The sequence below is a fragment of the Gopherus evgoodei genome, unplaced genomic scaffold, assembly GCF_007399415.2.
Source record: "Gopherus evgoodei ecotype Sinaloan lineage unplaced genomic scaffold, rGopEvg1_v1.p scaffold_38_arrow_ctg1, whole genome shotgun sequence".
NCBI classification, from domain to species: Eukaryota; Metazoa; Chordata; order Testudines; family Testudinidae; genus Gopherus; species Gopherus evgoodei.
The window spans coordinates 1,754,059-1,774,997 of record NW_022060059.1 but is presented as its reverse complement, the minus strand read 5'-3'; the positions used below and the strand labels follow the sequence as shown (position 1 = coordinate 1,774,997).

At 44.3% G+C, this 20,939-nt stretch overlaps 1 protein-coding gene across 23 annotated transcripts in view; it reads left to right on the top strand.

Annotated features, from left to right (window-relative positions):
- The window catches only part of MAPK8IP3 (mitogen-activated protein kinase 8 interacting protein 3), a 175,464-nt gene that overhangs the window by 93,699 nt on the left and 60,826 nt on the right, over window positions 1-20,939 (top strand). For 14 of the 23 annotated variants that reach the window (XM_030545659.1, XM_030545655.1, XM_030545651.1 and 11 more), the window contains 5 exons: window positions 7,028-7,146; window positions 12,609-12,620; window positions 14,094-14,111; window positions 16,688-16,745; window positions 18,621-18,773. In XM_030545659.1, the coding sequence (XP_030401519.1) occupies window positions 7,028-7,146; window positions 12,609-12,620; window positions 14,094-14,111; window positions 16,688-16,745; window positions 18,621-18,773 (360 nt within the window). The remainder of the gene's footprint in view (window positions 1-7,027; window positions 7,147-12,608; window positions 12,621-14,093; window positions 14,112-16,687; window positions 16,746-18,620; window positions 18,774-20,939) is intronic. The other 9 variants (XM_030545661.1, XM_030545658.1, XM_030545660.1 and 6 more) reach the window with 2 other exon arrangements.

Here is a 20,939-nt window from a genome sequence, read left to right as displayed (position 1 = left end):
CACCGATCCACGTTGCGCTGTCATGAACCAGTGCAATCCCACTTAGCACCACCATGGCCCTCTCGTTCTGCCTCTCGTTCAACAGGATCAGACACAGGGTCCCGTGTTTCAGACCACGGCTACCTGGACCCTGAGGCTGGTCACGGGCAGGTGCAGGGACAAGGTCCTGTTCAGGGGTCTACTCAATGGCCCTTTTGGATGCCTTGGGTGTACCACCAGGCCCAAGGTGCTCCTTCTGGGGCATCTCGCTCAGCCTCTTTGGAGCTGTGAGTGCCAGAGGCCACTGTCAGCCGTCCTGCTCCTGGGAGCATGGGGGTATGGAGGCCGCAGGGATGTCCCTTCTGCCCCCGGACCCTCTCACAACTCCAGTGCCTGATCCGGATGCAGAGGTAGCTGGCCCTGATCTACAGGTCACAACCCAGCAAGAGGCCCCAGTCGATCCTCTTCCTCCCATGCCCTCTTCCTCATTGTCACCAGATGAAGCGGTAGTGGGAACGGCCATTTCGGGTCCCCCTTCAATAGACCTCTGTGCCCACCGGGACCTATGACGTAGAGTGGCACATAACATGAACCTCCAAGTGGAGGAGGTTATAGAGGTGGAGGAATACCCACTGAAAATCCTTTAAGCCCCAGCTTCAATGATCCTATCCCCCTCCTTGGCCGAGGCAGGATTTTTACAGGAGGCGGGGCCATGATGGCAGGAGGAGACCATGTAACCACCAGTCCGGGCAGAGCCAGGGCCTGTCCAGACCCTTGGCAGGCTCTAAGCAAAACTTTTGAAGGGATGCCCGAGGACAGTGTACTGGACCTCATTCTGGATTCTTCCCCACCCTTCCTGAATCGTTTATCCCATTCCACCATGCTTGGTTGCTCATAACTACGGATCGTTGGGTCCTTCGCATGGTGGAAAGGGGATACTCTCTCCAATTTTCTTTTTCCCCACCATCCCATCCTTCCTTCCCATCCCTCTTCATGGACCCTTCTCACGAGCAACTCCTCATCCAGGAGGTGCAGATGCTCCTTGCCATGGGTGCAGTCGAAGAGGTGCCAAGGGAGCTAAGGGGCATGGGGGTTTACTCCCATTACTTCCTAATCCCCAAGGCAAAGGGTGGGCTGCAGCCTATCCTGGACCTGCGCGGACTGAACAAATTCACAGTAAAGTTGAAATTCCGCATGGTCACGCTGGATCTTGGAGACTGGTACACCACCCTCAACATAAAGGACGCATATTTTCACCTTGCAATTCATCTGGCACACAGATGTTTCCTGCTTTTTGTTGTCGACCATGAACGCTATCAGTCCTTCGCTTCAGTCTCTCCACGGCCCCTCGGGTGTTCACCAAATGTATGGTGGTTGTGGCAGCCTTCCTCCGTCGACGATAGGTATAGGTATACCCGTATCTCGATGACTGGCTTATCCAAGGACATACTGTGACGGGGCAAGGCCAGGTGGCTATAGAAAAGTAGTGGGAGATAGATATATTAGCCCCAGATTAAACAAATCCCTGGTACCAGGATAAGAAAATGGCAGCTGCTTCAGGTCAATTATCTTCCCTCCAGGGGGAAGGGATAGCTTAGTGGTTTGAGCATTGGCCTACTAAACCCAGGGTTGTGAGTTCAATCTTTGAAGGGGCCATTTAGGGAACTAGAGTGAAAATATGACTGGGGATTGGTCCTGCTTTGGACTAGATGACCTCCTGAGGTCCCTTCCAACCCTGATAGTCTATGATTCTAATTAAGACATCTGGGGCCAATTAAGAGCTTTCTGAAAGGCAGGGAGGATGCTGGGTTGATTGGGACACCTGAAGTCAGTCAGGGGCTGGCTGAAACTAGTTAAAAGCCTCCTAGTTAGTCAGGTGGGCGTGCATGTCAGGAGCTGTGAGAAGTTGCGCTGTTGGAGAGACTCAGCTGTACACACCATATCAGGCACAAGGAAGGAGGCCCTGAGGTAAGGGTGAAGTGGAGCTTGAGGAAGTGGGGGCTGCTGTACATGTCCTGTTCCTAAAAGGTCAACTACCATAGCTGATACTATTAAGGTCCCTGGGCTGGAGCCCGGAGTAGAGGGCGGGCCTGGGCTTCCCCCCACTACCCACTTTGTCCCCCTGATTAATCAATGAGACTGGGAGACAACAGAGACTGCAAGGGAGGATAGCTTCTCCTCACCTCCCTTGCTGGCTTATGATGAAAATGGCTCAGTAGACTGTGATCCTTGTCTCTAGAGAGAGAAAGGTTAAGTGAGAGAGTCACAGGGAGCCTCCGAGACTAGCAAAATCCATCAGGAAACGCAGGACCCACGGAGACAAGGACAGAACTTTGTCACAGTACCAAGGATCAAGTACAGTCTCACTTCCAACTCATCATGCTCACATTTCATCAGTTAGGCCTCCTTCTCAATGTGGAGAAGTCGACTCTAGAACCGACTCAGAGAATAGAATTTGTCAGGGTGGTCCTGGACTTGGGGCACACACAAGCCCTCCTACCAGACGCTCGCTTCCAAACTTTGTGGAGTCTCATCGTGAGCCTTCAAACCTCAGCAGTGAGAACGTGCCTGAGTCTTCTGGGCCATATGGCTTCCTGCACATACGTAACCAGGTATGCCAGGCTATGGCTCCGCCCTCTTCAGGCATGGCTGGCATCTGTCTATCGTTTAGGCCGAAACAACGTGAACCTTGTGGTCACCATCCCAGAAAGTCCTGGTCTCCCTCCAATGGTGACTGACTGGTGTGCAAAGGAGTTCCATTCCACACCCCTCAGTCCTCCTTATCCCTTGTCACAGCTGCGTCAGCCCTGGAATGGGGTGCCCATCTCGGGGACACCCAGACACACAGTCTCTGGACCCAGTCAGATCTCTCCCTCCACATCAACGTTCGAGAGCTGATGGCTGTTTGTCTGGCTTGTCAAGCTTTCCAGGAGCAGCAGCTGCATGGTCGTTGTGTAGCAGTCCTCACAGATAATACCATGACCATGTTCTACATCAACAAACAAGGTGGTGCTTGGTCCTCCCACCTTTGTCAGGAGGCCATTCGACTGTGGGAATTCTGCATAGCCCACTCCATTCACCTGGTGGCATCTTTCCTTCCAGGGGTACAGAACACATTGGCGGACCGCCTCAGCAGATCCTTCCAATCCCACGAGTGGTCAATACACCCGGATGTCATCCATACCATCTTCCTGAAGTGGGGGTTTCCCAAGGTCAATCTGTTCACCTCACGCGGCAACTGGAAATGCCTGGCATTCTGCTCCCTTCAAGGTCGCTCTCCGGGCTCCCTCACAGAGGCCCTTCCTGCTTCTGTGGACAATCTGGCTGTTTTACACCTTCCCGCCGTTTCCCCTGGTATACAAGGTCTTGCTCAAGGTGTGCAGAGGCAGGACACATCTGATCCTGGTCGCCCTGGCATGGCCAAGGCAGCATTGGTACACCACACAGTTGGAGATCTCCGTGGATACCCCAGTCCCGCTGTCACTCTTTCTAGATCTGATCACTCAGGATCATGGCTGCCTCTTTCACCCTGACCTTCAGTCCCTCCACCTCACGGCATGGATGCTGCATGGCTGAGCCACTCAGAGCTCCTCTGCTCTTGTTTGGTGCAGCAGGTCCTGTTGAGCAGCAGGAAACCTTCCACTCGGACCACATATATGGCTAAATGGAAGCAATTCTCTTGCTAGTGTTCTCTCCTTGACTCCCCCCATCCAAGCGTCTGTACCTCTTATCCTGGACTATCTCCGGAGCCTGAAACGGCAGGGCCTGGAGATATCTTCCATCAGATTTCATCTGGCAGCCATCTCAGCCTTCCACCTGGGAGTGAATGGCCATTCTGTCTTCGCCAAACCCATGGTTGGTAGGTTTCTTAAGGGACTAGACTGCCTCTACCCACAGGTTTGACAGCCAGTACCCACGTGGGACCTTAACATGGTCCTTTCCAGGCTTATGGGGCCCCTTTTGAACCGTTGGCCAAATGTTCCCTCTTAACCTCTCTTGGAAGACAGCTTTTCATTGCTATCACTTTGGTGAGGCTGGTCTCTGAGCTCAAGGCTCTCACCTCGGAACCACTTTACACGATCTTCCATAAGGACAAGGTGCAGCTACGAACTCATCCTGCCTTCCTTCACCATGTCGTTTTTTCATATCAACCAAGACATCTTCCTCACGGTTTTCTACCCAAAACCACATGCCAGTAGTCAGGAACAGTGGCTGCACTCCCTTGATGTTGGTAGAGGTCTCGTCTTCTACATTGAGTGTACAAAGTCTTTCCGGAAAACGACGCAGCTCTTCATTGCGGTAGCAGACCAGATGAAGGGCCTCCCAGTCTCCTCCAGCGGATCTCTTCATGGATCACGTCTTGTATTCATGCTTGCTATGATTTAGCAGGGGTCCTGACCCCTTCTATCACGGTTCACTCCACGAGGGCTCAAGCCTCGTCGGCAGTATTCCTGGCCCACGTACCAGTTCAGGGGATCTGCAGAGCCATCACTTGGTTGTCAGTACATACATTTGCCTCACACTACGCCATCATTAGGCAGGCCAGAGATGATGCGGCATTCAGTAGATCAGTTCTACAATCCACGGTACTTCACTCCGACCCCACCACCTAGGTAAGGCTTGGGAGTCATCTAATTAGAATCAATATGAGCAAGCACTTGAAGAAGAAAAGACGGCTAGTCACGTTTGTAACTGTTGTTCTTCGAGATGTGTTGCTCATATCCATTTCAAACCCGCCCTCTTTCCCCTCTTGTTCCTTCTTGTTGCTGGCAAGAAGGAACTGAGGGGGCACTGGGCCGGCTGGGGTATATATCCAGCGCCATGAGGGCGCCACTCCAGGGAGCTCCACAGCCATCTCACTGGGTGTTGTTAGGGTAAAAATTCTCTGATGATCGTGCATGCAGCACACATACACCTAATTGGAATGGATATGAAGAACACATCTTGAAGAACAATAGTTACAAAAGTGAGTAACTGTCTTTTCTGTCATCTGCCACCACTGAGAACAGCCGAGCTCCATCCTCTTTGGAACCCCCCTTCAGGTAGTTGAAGACTGCTATCAAATCCCCCCTCACTCTTCTCTTCTGCAGACTATATAAGCCTAGTTCCCTCAGCCTCTCCTCTTAAAGCATGTGCCCCAGGCCTCTAATCATTTTTGTTGCCCTCCACTGGACTATCTCCAATTTGTCCACATCCTTTCTGTAGTGGGGGGCCCAAAAATGGATGCAATACTCCAGATGTGGCCTCACGGATGCCAAATAGAAGGGAATAATCACTATCTGCTGGCAATGCTCCTACTAATACTGCCCAATATGTCGTTAGCCTTCTTGGCAACAAGGGCACACTGTTGACTCATATCCAGCTTCTTGTCCACTGTAATCCCCAGGTCCTTTTCTGATAAACTGCCACTTAGCCAGTCGGTCCCCAGCCTGTAGCAGTGCATGGGCTTCTTCCATCCTAAGTGCAAGACTCTGCACTTGTCCTTGTTGAACCTCATCAGATTTCTTTTGGCCCAATACTCCAATTTGTGTAGGTCACTCTGGACCCTATTCCTACCCTCCAGCTTATCTAGCTCTCCCCCCAGTTTATTGTCATCCGCAAACTTGCTGAGGGTGCAATCCATCCCATCATCCAGATCATTAATGAATATGCTGAACAAAACTGGTCCCAGGACACACCCCTGGGGCTCTCCGCTTGATACCAGCTGCCAAGTAGATATGGAGCCATTGATCACTACTGGTTGAGCCTGACAATCTAGCCAGCTTTCTATCCACCTTATAGTCCATTCATCCAATCCATACTTTTTTAACTTGCTGGCAAGAATGCTGTGGGAGACTGTATCAAAAGCTTTGCTAAAGTCAAGATTTATCATGTCCATGGCTTTCCCCATATCCACAGAGCCAGTTATGTCGTCATAGAAGGCAATCAGGTTAGTCAGGCATGAGTTGCAAATGGCCAACAGTGTGTGCCTCATCTTGTGAGTCACAGCTGACTACAGTGCCCCATGGATTCATGACCTTCAGGCTAGGTTACTGAAATTTAGTATATCTAGGAGTGAAGCTACAAAACCTGAGATAAGTTCCAGTGATACTGAACATTGTTATCTGTTTGCTTAGCAGAAAGCTGTGAACGTATCACCCAGCTGCTCCACTTTCTGCACTGATTCCCAGTACAGTAGAATGCAGTTCAAGGTGTTTATTCCAGTATTCAAACCAGTCCATGGGATTGGCCTCTCCCACAATACCTGTGTTCCATTGGAGCCATGAAACGGTCAACAAATAGGAGGAGGCTCATGTGTGCAGGAAACAGAACTTTCACAGGAATCAGACCACGAATCTGGAACTTGCTCCCAACTGAGGTTAAAAAAGATCCCAGACCTTGCTGTTTCCAATATAGATGTAAGGTTTATCTCTTTGATTTACCTTTTCCTAAATAAGTCCTTCATACACTCACACATATATAGCCATGCATACATGCTTACTAAAAGAATAAACAAATATCTACAGGCTAATTTCTCCCTCACAGTCTGTAGGAGAAATTATGTTGTTCTTGTTTCAATTTTTAAATACTTATCTGGCCCCACCATAGTAGTGGGTGCCTGCCATGTACCTGAACTGATGGAATTGTGGGATTGAATGGTCTCCAAGATCTACAGTAAAACAAATGAAAACTAATAATCAGATTTAGGAGCTCCAGTTAGTAGGAAACATTCTGGTTTTTACGTAATAAATATAAAACAATATGATTTTTAAAGGAGTTTCACATTAATCTGTTGATGTGAAATAGGCTTGCTATGCCAATCTAAGGGACACTGGAGGTACATCTTTCATATTAGGAACCTGAAGGATTCTTGTCCTTGATATGAGGAGTAAGGTATATTTATCCCTTACATAGTAAGTCCACGGTCTCAGCCCTATAGTGAATGAATGGAAAGATATCTGTATTTTGATTGCAGTGATCTACTTTGTTCGATAATTCAGGAGAGGAATCTTCTATCTAAAATATTTTCAAGTAACAAGATTCCTTCTTTTTATTTCCTCCAACAAAGCCCAACACAGGGGATTGTCAACAAAGCTTTTGGCATCAACACAGACTCCCTGTATCATGAACTTTCCACAGCGGGGTCGGAGGTCATCGGGGATGTGGATGAAGGAGCAGATCTGCTAGGTAAAAGATATTTATAACAACTGTGTTCACTCCACTGTAGTGAGGGCTGAGTGACAGCTTTAGAAACGGACAATTTTCTTTCTTCCTTTCAGAATTGTGACTCCTTGTCAATAAAAACAATTTGGGATGGAATTTGGGACAATCTAGGAATGAAATATGTAATAATCATAATATAACTAACAAAAAGTCATTTTGATAGCTTTGGGCCTTGTTTTGTTAGGATTGTCTTCGTCTGTGTGCGTAGATTAATTTTTGTGTGTGATTCTCCTGCACAAACTCCCTGGAAGAACAATTGTACTTCCTTCCCGTTCACCACCCAAAGATAATTTTGCAGACACTTGCAATTGAATATGGAGTAATGGTTTTTTTGGAGTGATATAGATTTGAAAACAGACCACTGTCCTGCAAGACAGTAATCACTTTTCCTAATTTTATAAAAACTTCAAAAAATTCTTTTATACAGAAATGTTATAGCCTATATTGTATGTTTTACTCTGCTGTAGAGAGTGTAAAAAAGAATGCAGTACACTTTTTCGAGCAATCTTGGAAGGGGCCACTTGAGGTTCCTGACCAGGACTTTGGAACAGCCAAAGAAGGAAATCTATCTCAGGTTATAGACTGAGCCCAGTGCCTCCTGGGGTAGAACTTTGGGTGTCTAGATCCTGTTCATGAGAGCCCTTAAGCACATGCTTAAGTCCCATAGAAGTTAATACAATGCAGATATGATCAACAAAGCCTCTAGTTATGTACATCACTCTCAAGTGTCAATGTCTTGATTTGAGGAGTTCTGCAGTAACTTGAGACATAAGAGGGCTCTCACAGAATGCCTCTGTGCTCTGAGTACAAGCAAGAGATGTATTTGAAAGCACTAAGTGTGTAGGATGAATATATTTTCTTGCTGGTTGTCTCTTGAGCTTGCTGAAATGACAAAGGCTCATGGCCCATCTCATCATTGATTCTGAAAATACAGTATTCACCAAAGTACTTTTGGATGTAGATTCAGCCAAGCCAGTTTGTGATCTTGTTGCAAAATTGCAATGGACCATCTCTGCAAAAAATAAAAAAGATATCTAAATCATTTTTGACAAGAACAGACTATGAGCCTTGTATCTAAACCCTCTAAGGCCTCAAGGGTGTATTGCTGCATAGGTGATTGTTTATAGCCTATTTATTGCAGTACCTTTGCAGTATTTAGAACAGCTGCATTGTGCAGCAGCAGCAGATCACAAAACTGCTGGCCAGTCCCTGAGTCCTAAGGCATTTATTTTTTAGATTCTGATGCAGGACTGATGAATAATTTTGGAGAAGAGCCCAGTTGAAAACAACTCATTGTTACTGAGGCACTTGGCTTGTATATGACAGGAGGCAGCACCTTTGCAGACATTTATTATAATTATGTTTACCAGCTCTTATGGAAGAATACGTCTGATCAAGGGTGAAGCACGAGTTCTGACTGAGACAGGAATATTATGAACAATCATAAGGTCTGGCACTGCCACTCAGATTGAAGGAGACTTTAGTAGAAACTGTACATGGATGTTAGATCTTCATCTGTCTACTGTAGCGTGAATTTTGGTTAGCCATCTCAGCATACATTGTAGAAACTGTACATGGATGTTAGATCTTCATCTGTCTACTGTAGCGTGAATTTTGGTTAGCCATCTCAGCATACATTGTTGGCTGCTCTCTTCCCAAAAGAGTCAGATTGCTGTAGCTACTGAAAATCTAGTAGCTGCCCATCTGTTTTATCCTTCTCCCTTGTGCTTCTCCTGTCTGTAAGTGCACTGTCTGGCAATCTGTCAGCAATCATATTCTCTGTTTGTGTCAACTGCTGCTTCATGCTGTTTGCTTTGTACTTGTCAGGAAACATCAGGTTCTGAAATGTTTGTCATTCAGGAGAATGACAACCTCAGCTTAAAAACTACTTGGAACAGTACATTCCCTATTCATTGTGTCTTGTCTACCTGGAATTCACTCGCAAGAATCTTGGGATTCATACCCTGTAGTCTAAAGGGGCCTGACCTAGCACAGTCTGTGACAAACTTAGGGCCAGAGTTTCAAGTGGTCACACATTTTGTTTGACCAGCTTGAGAGATTTTGACGCTGCTTTTCAGTGGTGCTAAGCACCTACAAATTAATTAACTCAAAGATTACTTCACCTCTAAGCACTAAGGACTTCTGACAATCAGGCCTAAGGTTCTCAAATTGGGCGCCCCAAATAATAGAATCATAGAACCATGGAAGTATAGGACTGGAAGGGACCACAAGAGATGATATAGTCCAGTCACCTGCACTCAACGCAGGACTACATAATAACTGGACCGTTCCTGACAAGTGTTGGTCTAACATGTTCTTAAAAACATCTGGTGACAGAGATTCCACAAGCTCCCTAGTCAATTTATTCCAGTGCTTAACTACCCTAACAGGAAATTTTTCCTAATGGCCAACCTAAACCTCCTTTGCTGCAATTTAAACCCATTGCTTCCTGTCCTATCCTCAGAGGTTCACGAGAACAATTTTTCTTCCTCCTCTTTGTAACAACCTTTTATGTACATGAAAACTGTTGCCATGTCCCCTCTCAGTCTTTTCTTCTCCAGAATAAACATAAGTGCCTTGGGCTGCCTCTTTGTTCAGATGCATGCGAAAGACTGTTTCCTTTTTCTCCTTGCTGCACACTGAGATGGAAAGAAGAGAGTTTCTTTAAACTTCAGTTTGCTCCTGTTTGGAACTGAGGCTTCTATTTTGCCCTCTTCTTGATGTTTAAAAGCAAGCTATATTTTGCTGGCTACCTGATATTGGGAGTGTTACTGTATGTGGGCAGTGTCTTCACCTGTCTTGTTATTTGTAGGTTCCTCCTTCTATGAGGGGTCTTGTAGTAAACCTTCACAGTAACTGAATCTGGGGTTGTTCTCTTCACTCTTCATTTTTTAAATATACTGTAGAATCAGCAGCATACTGTAGGAGATGAAACACCTAAAAATGCTCCACAAAAACAAAACCCATTGTAATAAAAGCACTAAGAGCCCAATTGAAAGGAAATTCTGAGGGCTTAAATATATTAGCAAAAGGCAGTACTTAATAGATTATATTCTTAGAAAAGAGAGGAGTTCTGTGAAGTCCTGCCTTATACCATGTCAAATGAAGTGCCATCCTAAACAAGACTCTTGTTTTATGTTTTCCCAGTCCTGAATAACTACTCTTTATATGGAAAGGTTTGTCCTTCCTAGAGATCATCCAGGAAATTGAACGTGTCACCAAGGAAGAATTTCAAAGACGTCCAGGATCACTTTGAAAGATTCTGATTTTTCATCCTGCATGCCCAAGTTGTTACACCAAGAAACATATTAAAACATGCCCTCACCTGCTTTTTTTACTGAGGATCATAGGATAGGATTTTTCAGTCACCAGCTTTTTTTGTGATTCTGCCCTAGACAATTTTTTGGTTTTGATTAGCGCAACAGAATTCCATACAATCATCAGGAAGCCTCCGTGGATCATCACTGGAGGGTGGATACAGCTTACAGTCTCAGAGCTGTGGTAATGACTATGGCCATCTAGGTGGGGAGGCTTTTATGGATTCCCTTACAAGCCTGGAAAATGGGATGAAGTGACGCCTATCAGTTTCCTGGAAATGATGCTGGTCACCTAATCTAAGGGAAGTTTTGATTTGGATGATATGAAGCACACATTGCTAGGGGTGAGGGAAGGGAGGCAGGTAGAAGATTTTAAATGTTATACTTTTATATTTAATCCATCATAAGTTTTAGAAGGCTCTGGCTATAAATGCTTTCTCAGACTCACAGACAAAAGGGCTAATTTAATTTATTATTCCTTCTGCCCTCACACACTCAAAGTTCTAAAGATCTTTGATAAAGCTGCAGTTTAGCCAAGGAAAAGTTAGGGCTTGATCATAGTGAATCTATTGGTTATTCTGCTCTTTTCCGATAAGTTGTTATCTCTGGGGCACTTCTTTTTCCTTCATCCTGACTACAGCCTGAAGAATCACAGAGAAAACTGCATGAAGTAGACATGGTACAAACAGTGGAGAGAGAGCTCAACAGGATTCAGAAATTAAGAAGCGCTCTTTATATTTTTGGACCAGATTCTCAACTCTCACCATGTAAATCAATGGAAGCCAATGGAGTTATTTCAGGCTGTCACCAGTGTAAATGAGACAGCCTAGCCTTGATTCTCATATTGGAGACCCCAAAATGGGTGCAAAGTCTTCCAAATATGTTTTTCCCAGGTGGATTAAGATTCGTAGTATCTGAAGAATGTCACTTGTGATGCCTTTAAAACAACAGGTGTCTGCAGAAGTTATTCTTAAACGTGCTTCCTGAGGATTGTACATCTCCTGGTTGGAGGGATTTTAGTCTGCCTAGCTTTGGACTATCATCTCTTGGCACTCTTTTTTGCAGCTTTGGAGAGAATGGTCTAAATGCATTGGTTAAATCCAGATTTCCCATTGCTTTGTTATAGCTTCATGTACATTTGTTCATGTGAGGATGTAGTTGAGAGAGTGATGTGGAATATAAACAATTATTTATTGTTAATTGAATTCTCCTCTTTCCAACTACAACCCTATGAACATTCTTTCTCATTTATTCCTGCATGTTCATTTTTTACTCCTATAATCTCACTGTATTTACTGTAGGTACAGTATGTGTGTCTCTCTCTCACACACACACACACAAACACCCTTCCAGTTTTCACTGACCATAAAAATCTGGAACTGAAGGATGAGTGGCAAAATGGATGCTGTTTATGGGCTATGGGAGAGTCCTTCTTTTCACTGCTAGTTGACCTGGCCATGTTTACTTTGGCGACCTTGCTTTTCATAAAAGAGGGTTTGTGATGAAGAGAGAGATTCATGTAATATACTAGTGGTAAGTTATATATTATTTCATCACAGAAGTTGAAGCCAAATAACAAAGCCAGTCCTGGGGTTGGAGTATAAAGACTGTTTTAAATACTGATGGCTGTTTTTGCAGGTTAAGGCATCCTTTGACTACATCATTGGTACTATGAGATATGGTTGGGAAAGACAAATATATCATTCGCTTAGGTGAGGAGGAGGAGGGGCCAGGATGTGGGAACTAGGCTTTGGCCAGCAGTTTTAAACAGAACATATCATAGGAAAACAAAGGTTCATCTACATAGGAAGACACGGCCTCATCAGATTCTTGTCTGCAAAACTGACAACCAAGGCATATGATTCCAGGTTCATTGTGGGTTACCTTCCCTTGATTTTTTTTTTTAATATCCTGTATGTAGAATCATGCCATCTGCAGTCATGGCAGGTCCTGTCCTTACTATTTCATGCGTTTGACATTGAAATGGCTGAATCATTGTTAATTTTTTTAACAAAATTTTGATTTTATTGGTTTCAGTCACTGATTGATCCTTTTTTTCACTTCCTTTTTCCCCTTGTCTCTCTGTGCTTCGCTGGACATGGCCCTTAGGGGAGTTCTCAGGTGTGTATCTCTCCTCTGTTCAGTTTCTTTGTTTTTCTTTATCCTTGTTGAGTTTAGATTGAATGATGTGGTATACACGATACTCCCCTGCTGCTATCCAATCACAGTTGGCTTGCAGCCTTTGTTTCTGCCTTTTCCTTGTTGATTGGCTTGCACTGATAAGTCCTGATATAATAGAACATCTTTGCTTTATGCTCACATGCCTGCTATGTCTTGATAAGCCTTTTTTTTGGGGGGGTGGCTTTTCTGTAGGTCGCTCCACTCTCTTAATAGGACCATGGGGAAACCCATATGTCCTTTCCCTCTAGTCTAGGATGAAAGTTTCCTTTTTGTCAGTGCAGGAGCTGTACCCCAAGCCCAATCAGGTGGGCACAGAAATCTAGCTTAGGTTCTCTCCTTACTCCAAATGAATGAAGATTGAGGTGGACCTTGAAAATGGCAAAACTTTTGCTCTTTGTTGAAGCCTTGTCCTCACTGGCTAACATTTTGCAGATGCTGTCTCTGTGCCCTTCCTATTACGCTGATTTTTGTAAAGGAAAACTCACTGGTTTAGGGCCCACATTCTGCCATCAGAAGTCCTGGGAGCCCTACATTTGGAGAATTTGCTCCTCTCTTACAGTGCACTTAGGGCCTGATCCAGTTCCCAAGTTGGATTGGCCTTTACTGCCTATCCAAGGCCAGTTGATGTGCAGACACCAATGTCTTTAGAGGCAGTGCAGACGTGCTGAATGACTTCATGTCCATTAATCCCTAGAAGTTGAGGGAAAGCCAGTGCCCCCCAGGATTGGGCCTACAGAGCACTGAGAGAGCTTTGCCAAGGAAAGGGAAAGCAGCATGCATCTTCCTTTCTTTTGGTCTGGATTTTTCTTTATTATTCTCCCATGAAAGACCAAAGCCTAAGATATTTCCCTGGGGAAAGCCGCACTGAAATGAGGGCATGTGGAATGTTCCTGTGTAAGGAAATGGGCTTGGACCCTATGTAAAGAGAGGAAGAGGCACCCTGGATATAAACTATGATTTCCTCCCATTTTAATTTCCCTCTCCCCCTGTCTTTCCCATGTCCTGTCCATGCTGTCTGGTTAGTTACCTTTGTTGTTGGAGTGGGAGGCCCAAAGATACGTAGCTCAGGGCAAACGATTAAGATGGAAATGGAACAGGAAATCCTGTGGAGCATATTTTGATATCTCAGGCTTTAACTCCCTGTTAGGCCAAGCTCTAGTGAGCAGGATATAGACTTGTCCCTGCTGAGCATCACAGTGTACACCATGCACACGTACATGAGTATGTATCACTATATCACACACTTCATAGTATGTATCACGCACACATATTCATACACACTGATGAGCTGCTCTATTTGCTGTTTACAGACTGGTACTTAATGGCTGCTTTTTTCTCTTCCTTTCTTCCTCCCCTCTCCCTTTGTCCCCATCTCTTTCTATTTCCCCTTCTCGTATGGAATGGCTCTCATAGTGCGGGATGATTTCTTTGGTAAGGCGAAGGCCATTTTAAAAATATGTTTTTTCTTAACCCCTTTTGTCCACCCAACATCTCTTCATGCTTCTTGAGTTCTCTTGGTTTTGTTTTTTGTTGTGGTGGTGTCATCTCTTAGACACAGGAGACAATAGCTCTGTTTCTGCGGATTTGGGCTTCTCTTTTGTTTCTGGATGTAGCTCATCATCCACTTTGATGCTTCAGACTGTTGTTGTCTGGATATGGAAGAGCTATAATATGGGATGACTCTGTAAAATATGTCTCTCTCTTCCCAGGTTTTTCCTCACTTTGGTTGATATGCAGGGTACATGAAAGATCTCCTTTTAATTCCACCCCAGAGTTCTCTTCATATAGATAGAGTTGTCCCTCTGCTAACTTCTTAGAGCTTCCCCACTCTGTGCACTAAGATGAGGTTGTCGTGGAATACCATGCTGCTGCTCTGGGGAAGATTGTCTCCTGTCCTCTATTTCCATAAATAGCCCTCTGTACCATTCCTGGGGTGAAGTGTCCTGTAGTTTCCACCGTGCAGTTTTTGGGAAGATATCTGTGGCTTGGACAGTGTGGAGCTTCTAGTTCTGGGGTGATTGGCTGATCCTCTCCATCACAGCTCCTTTCTGTACTGGAGATGCATTAATACTCAATAAGTAGCAAGGGAATCAAAATGCAGAAAGGAGTAATCCAAAGAAGGTCCTACACATTAACTCCCATAACCCATTTCTCCCTTCTGCTTCTGGAACATCATTATGCCATTTCTGAAAATGCTACTAGATATATATTTAATTTAGTTTATTGCTAAAAGCCAGTGGGGGTGGATGTAACTAGAGTTTAAAAATAGTAACTGTTTAGCCTATTAAAATTCTATCAGTTAAACGGTTAACATTAAGGAGTTTCTGCCCCGCTATGCCCGGGACTCTGCTGGTGGCTGATGTGCGAGTCTCTACTGCCGCCTCGCTCTCAGGCACAGGGCGGCAGGGAAGTTTAATCATTAAGTTAAATCAATGAGACTGATGCTTATTGGTTAACCGTTAAACTTTTACATCCCTAGTCACTTGTATAACCAGAGTCCCATGCCCCATAATCACTGAGCTTAGTGGCTTAGCTCCATACCACATATGTGATCGTCTGTAGGAGGAAGAAAGGGGGCATTTCTCATTCCTCTTCCCCCACAACAGAAATACATTTTTAGTAGGTTAACACCCAACCTGGAGTTTTGTCTCCCACTTCTGAGGTGTTTTGTAGTATTCCCCCACCCCCAGCACTCTGGGAACACATAGCCTGAACTCAAAGTGATTCATTTCCTGCTTATTCAGTATTTTTTAAATTTTTACTTTTTAAAATGCTGCTTCTTGTCCATCTTTGCTGGGAATTTACTTTTGCCATCATGAACCCATTCCGTCTAACTGCGGGAAGAGGATCTGTGTGTTGAAGTGTTGTCTAACTGCAATTTACTTCAGATGTGAGTCGTTTATTATTTTCCTGTAAAAGTGAGTTTACACCTTGAATAATTTCTCTTGAAAAATGCCTATATCTGTTATAAAGGAAGGAATTTTTGTACAGCAAGGTAATATGATGAACTTCAACTCAAGCTACGGCAGTTGTGTGAGCTCTTTGTACTTCATCATCTATAGTGAGAGACTGCTATCCAAGCATCAGTGTCATGCCATGAGGGGAGGGAGGTAGTCTCTATGCTTCTACCCCCTAGAATTGTGTTTGGCCCCATTGGGTAGGGGACTGTCTCTACAGCTGTAACCCCAAGAGTCTCTTCGAGCAGGAAACTGTCCTGGATGGGTCGATCCCCTTTCAGCTTCACTTAAAAGTATTGAACTCAGCCCTCACTCTTAGGGTCAGATCTTTAAAAATGTGCATGCAAAAGTGCAACCTCCTCCTTTTGTGATTTGGGCCTGCAGTGTTGTGGCTCTGAATTAATTTTAATATCTTTAGAGATGCCTAAATAAAACTAAAGAAACAAGGGGGCAACCTATGTAAAACCCTGCTAAGATTGCAGTAGTGGGACGAGGATGGTGCCATGGGGCCTTCATGTGCATGGAGTTGGCTACAAGAACTCTGAAAATGGGTATATTTAAGGACTGGGGATTTGGCTTCTATACTATGAAAAGCAAAAATCTTGAGACACCCGCTGATGGGTTGTAAATTGGACAACACGCTGCATTGCTATAAATCTGTGGACACTAAGAACCCCTGAACTCCTAGCTTCCCTCCATAGCAGTCACAATAAGGAGCGGTTGTAGTATGTCAGGGTTGGAGTGGGAGTCTTAGACCCAGCTTCTCCTAACCAGCTTTAGTGCAACCATCTCCTTGGCCCATCCCCTCAAGGAAGCTTGTGTGTATTTAAGTAAGTGGTAAAAAAAACTGTATTCTTTACAGAAAAGACACATGGACACATTTGCTGCTGTTACGTATTATTTCAGCAGGAGGCACTCTGCAGCAGGACACACAGCTGTAAGGCTGCCTAGCAAAAGCTATTTCTCTTCCTAAGCATGAGTCAATTAGCCCAGAATAAGGTTCTGTCTTTCTGGAGGTGCAGATCAAAACTTCCGGGCCTCTTTTTTCAGGAATGGGCAAAGAAGTGGGGAATCTGCTGTTGGAGAACTCGCAACTTCTGGAGACCAAGTAAGAAACCGTTGCACGTTCTGAACTGCTTATCTATTTTTATATGCTTCCTGTCATCTTGGAATAGATCTGTGTCAGAACTCCTGCCTCATCGAGACATGCTGGCATCTGGTTTGGCAACCTTTCTTTGATGGTGTTGGCTCCTTGGAATTCCTCTTCCTCAAGCCATGTTTGAGGGGCTTTCCTGTGCATATTTCTTTTGTACAGTCACTTGACTGAACATTCCACACACGTTTGTAGGGCCTTACCCCTCTTGAAGTCAGTGGCAGGCTTTACATTAACTTCATTGGCAGCTGGAGCAGTCCAGAATGTGCACAGGTGACCGTTAGGAAATTATAATGCTCTGAACTCTTCACTGCAATATTTGCCTTCTGCAAAGGAAAATCACGACTCACAAATGTCTTAGAATTCTTTGAACATATCAGCAAAGTAGTAGATAAAAGAGAACCAGTTAAAATAATTTATTTAGATTTCAAAAAGCTGCCGACAAGGTTCCTGCACAGCAGGCTACTAAAAAAGTTGTCATCATGGGGTAAGAGGCAAAGTGTTGTCATGGATCAAAAACTGGCTAGAAGACAGGAAACAAATAGTAGGATATTATCGTGGCAAGCAGTTAACACCGGGGTGCCTCAGAGTTCCATACTATGTTCTTTGTTGTTTAGTGTATTTATATGTGATCTGGAAATGTGGATGAGTAGTGAGATAGCAAATTTTGCAGATGTTTAGGTTAGTTGGACCAGAGAGGACTGTGAGGAATTTCAAAGAGACATGAACAAGCTAGGTGAAAGGGCAGTATGATGACAAACAAATTCAGTGTTGATAAATGCAAAATAACTTGCATTGGAGGGAAAAAATTAAGTTATTCACATACCTGTCTGAGTTCTAAATTAATTGTATCAACACAAGAAGGGGACTTGGCCATAATTGCAGACTGGTCAATGAAGACTTCTGCTCAGTGTGCAGCTGTAGTCAGAAAAGCTAACCAAATGATACAATGAATAAGAAATAGGCTGTAGAATAATACAGAAAAAAATATAATGCCATTACATAAGTTGGTGGGACATCCTTATATAGAATACTGTGTTCTGTACTGGTCGTCCCATCTCAAAATGAATATTACAGGATTAAAGGAGGTTCAGAGAAGGGGAATGGGAATGACCAAGGGCCTGGAAAAAAATCTCATATAAAGAGAGATTGAAAATATTGGGATTGTTACTTTAGAAAGGAGAAAATTAGAGGGGACCTGATAAAAATATATAAAGCCATGAATGGTATCAAGAAGGTAGATTAGAAACTTCTGTTCTTTCTGTCTCATAATACCAGCACAAAGACTATACAAGGAACTGAAAGTAGGAAAATTCGGAGCCAATGAAAGGAAATACTTTTTTAAACAACACACAATTAGACTGTGGAACTCACTACCACATTAAATTGTTGAGGCTAAAAACGTAACAGTATTCAAAAAAGGGCCCTGATGGCTATCAAGAATATCCACAGCTGAATGATAACAAAAAATAATAGAAAGAATATTAAACCTCATGCTGTGGAGCTTAAGCCAAACTTTATTAGTGAACAAGATGTGACCTAACATGGGGGGCAGATTACATTATGTCTGCCTTTTGTGGTGTGCTCACATGTTCCCCTGAAGCATCTGGTGACCAATCGAGACAGAATTCCAGACTAGATAGTCTGATACAGTCTGGCAATTGCTGTGTTCCTATCTACTCCCTCCCATCAACCCCACCACTTTTCTTTGAGTTCCCGCTACACTGAATGCTTTTCTGGCATGTGTGATTTTTTTTTCTCAGCTGCCTGTAGGAGGCAGTTTCTATTCTCAGTGCATCTCTCTTTACTGTTCCTTTCCCTGCCTTAAAGAAATGCTTTGAATGTTGTGAAGAATGATTTGATTGCTAAGGTGGACCAGCTATCTGGGGAGCAGGAGGTGCTGAAGGGAGAGCTTGAAGCAACAAAGCAGGCCAAAGCCAAGATGGAGAACAGAGTCAAGGAACTGGAGGAGGAGCTTAAAAGGTGAGTGCTGCACCCACTGCCCGAAACAGCTTCCTGATATTTGTTTAGTGGAAAGAATTCTGAAGCACTTAGAGGAGACGAAAGCAATCAGGAACAGTCAGCATGGATTCACCAAGGGCAGGTCATGCCTGAGTAGCCTAATTGCCTTCTATGAGGAGATAACAGGGTCTGTGGATGAGGGGAAAGCAGTGGACATGTTAATCCTTGACTTTAGCAAAGCTTTTGATACAGTCTCCCACAGTATTCTTGCTGGCAAGTTAAAGTAGTATGGGCCGGATGAATGGACTATAAAATGGATAGAAAGCTGGCTAGATCATCCGGCTCAACGGGTAGTGATCAATGGCTCGATGTCTAGTTGGCAGCCGGTATCAAGCAGATTGCCCCAAGGGTCAGTCCTGGGGCTGGTTTTGTTCATATCTTCATTATTGATCTAGAGGACGGTGTGGACTGCATCCTCAGCAAGTTTGCAGATGACACTAAACTGGGAGGAGTGGTAGGTACGCTGGAGGGTAGGGATAGGATACAGAGGGACCTAGACAAATTAGAGGATTGGTCCAAAAGAAATCTGATGAGGTTCAACAAGGACAAGTGCAGAGTCCTGCACTTAGGACAGAAGAATCCCATGCACCGCTACAGATTAGGGACCAAATGGCTAGGCAACAGTTCTGCAGAAAAGGACCTAGGGGTTATAGCGGACAAGAAGCTGGATATGAGTCAACAGTGTGCCCTTGTTGCCAAGAAGGCTAACGGCATTTTGGGCTGTATAAGCGGGGACATTGCCAGCAGATCAAGGGACGTGATCATTCCTCTCTATTCGACATTGGTGAGGCCTCATCTGGAGTACTGTGTCCAGTTTTGGGCCCCACACTACAAGAAGGATGTGGAAAAAATTGGAAAGAGTCCAGTGGAGGGCAACAAAAATGATTAGGGGGCTGGAGCACATGACTTATGAGGAGAGGCTGAGGTAGCTGGGATTGTTTAGTCTGCAGAAGAGAACAGTGAGGGGAGATTTGATAGCTGCATTCAATTACATGAAAGAGGGTTCCAAAGTGGATGCATCTAGACTGTTTTCAGTGGTAGCAGATGACAGAACAAGGAGTAATGGTCTTGAGTTGCAGTGAGGGAGGTTTAGGTTGGATATTAGGAAAAACTTTTTCACTAGGAGGGTGGTGGAATCTCCTTCCTTCGAGGTTTTTAAGGTCAGGCTTGACAAAGCCCTATCTGGGATGATTTAGTTGAGGATTAGTCCTGCTTTGAGCAGAGGGTTGGACTAGATGACCTCATGAGGTCCATTCCAACCCTGATAGTCTATGGTTCTGTGAAAGGCCACAAACAAACCGTAGCTAATTATACACCTCTGCTGTCAGCTTAATTCTTTGCCCTGATGGAATTTATGATTCCAACGGCACTTCCTGGCTTAGATATGAAAATTGATTTTCTTGCTTTTTAAGTAAAAAAAAAAAATTATTGATTTTTTTTTAATTGCATGAGAACTTTTTTGTTAGGTTTTAACATTTCCCAGCAGTGATTAAGACCAGTTATTCCAGGGCTTGGACATAACTGGCCCATGCCCTTATGTTGTTCAGCACCTTTTTGAAGCTACTGTCTTGTTCTCCAGAATCTCAGCTTTCACTTTCAAAGAATCTCTAGCTGTTATGGTTCAGAAGAAAACTTCAGAAATGTGACCAGAATGCAACCACAGCAGAGATGTCTATATGAGAATGCCAAGAGCCTGGAACAATAGCTCTCAGAGGGCTGAACTGCCCCATTCATTTCATTAGAGAGTTATCTCAGATGCCGAGTAATGATATTTAAATATCAATATTGTTAACTGTTTACTCCCTCCTGCTCAGAATGAGATGGAGAGTCACAGATTTGCACAGTTGACTGTGAGTGACATCTCATTTTTGTGCCCTAAGTGGGTGGCATTTGGGAGATACCATCATTTATTATTTCCCCCTAATCAAGTGGGAGCCATCCCCCTTCAGTGTTAGGCTTATAGATACTTTAAACTAAAGCTCCCCTAAAAATACATTCAACATTTTATTAAAATCTTTTCAGTCTTCCTTCCTCCACTATTATTGCAGTGGAATGATCTTGTGTATTAAAATCTTTTTCACTGCATCAAGGCACCCTCTGTTTAAAATGGGAAGGCTATTATAGCTC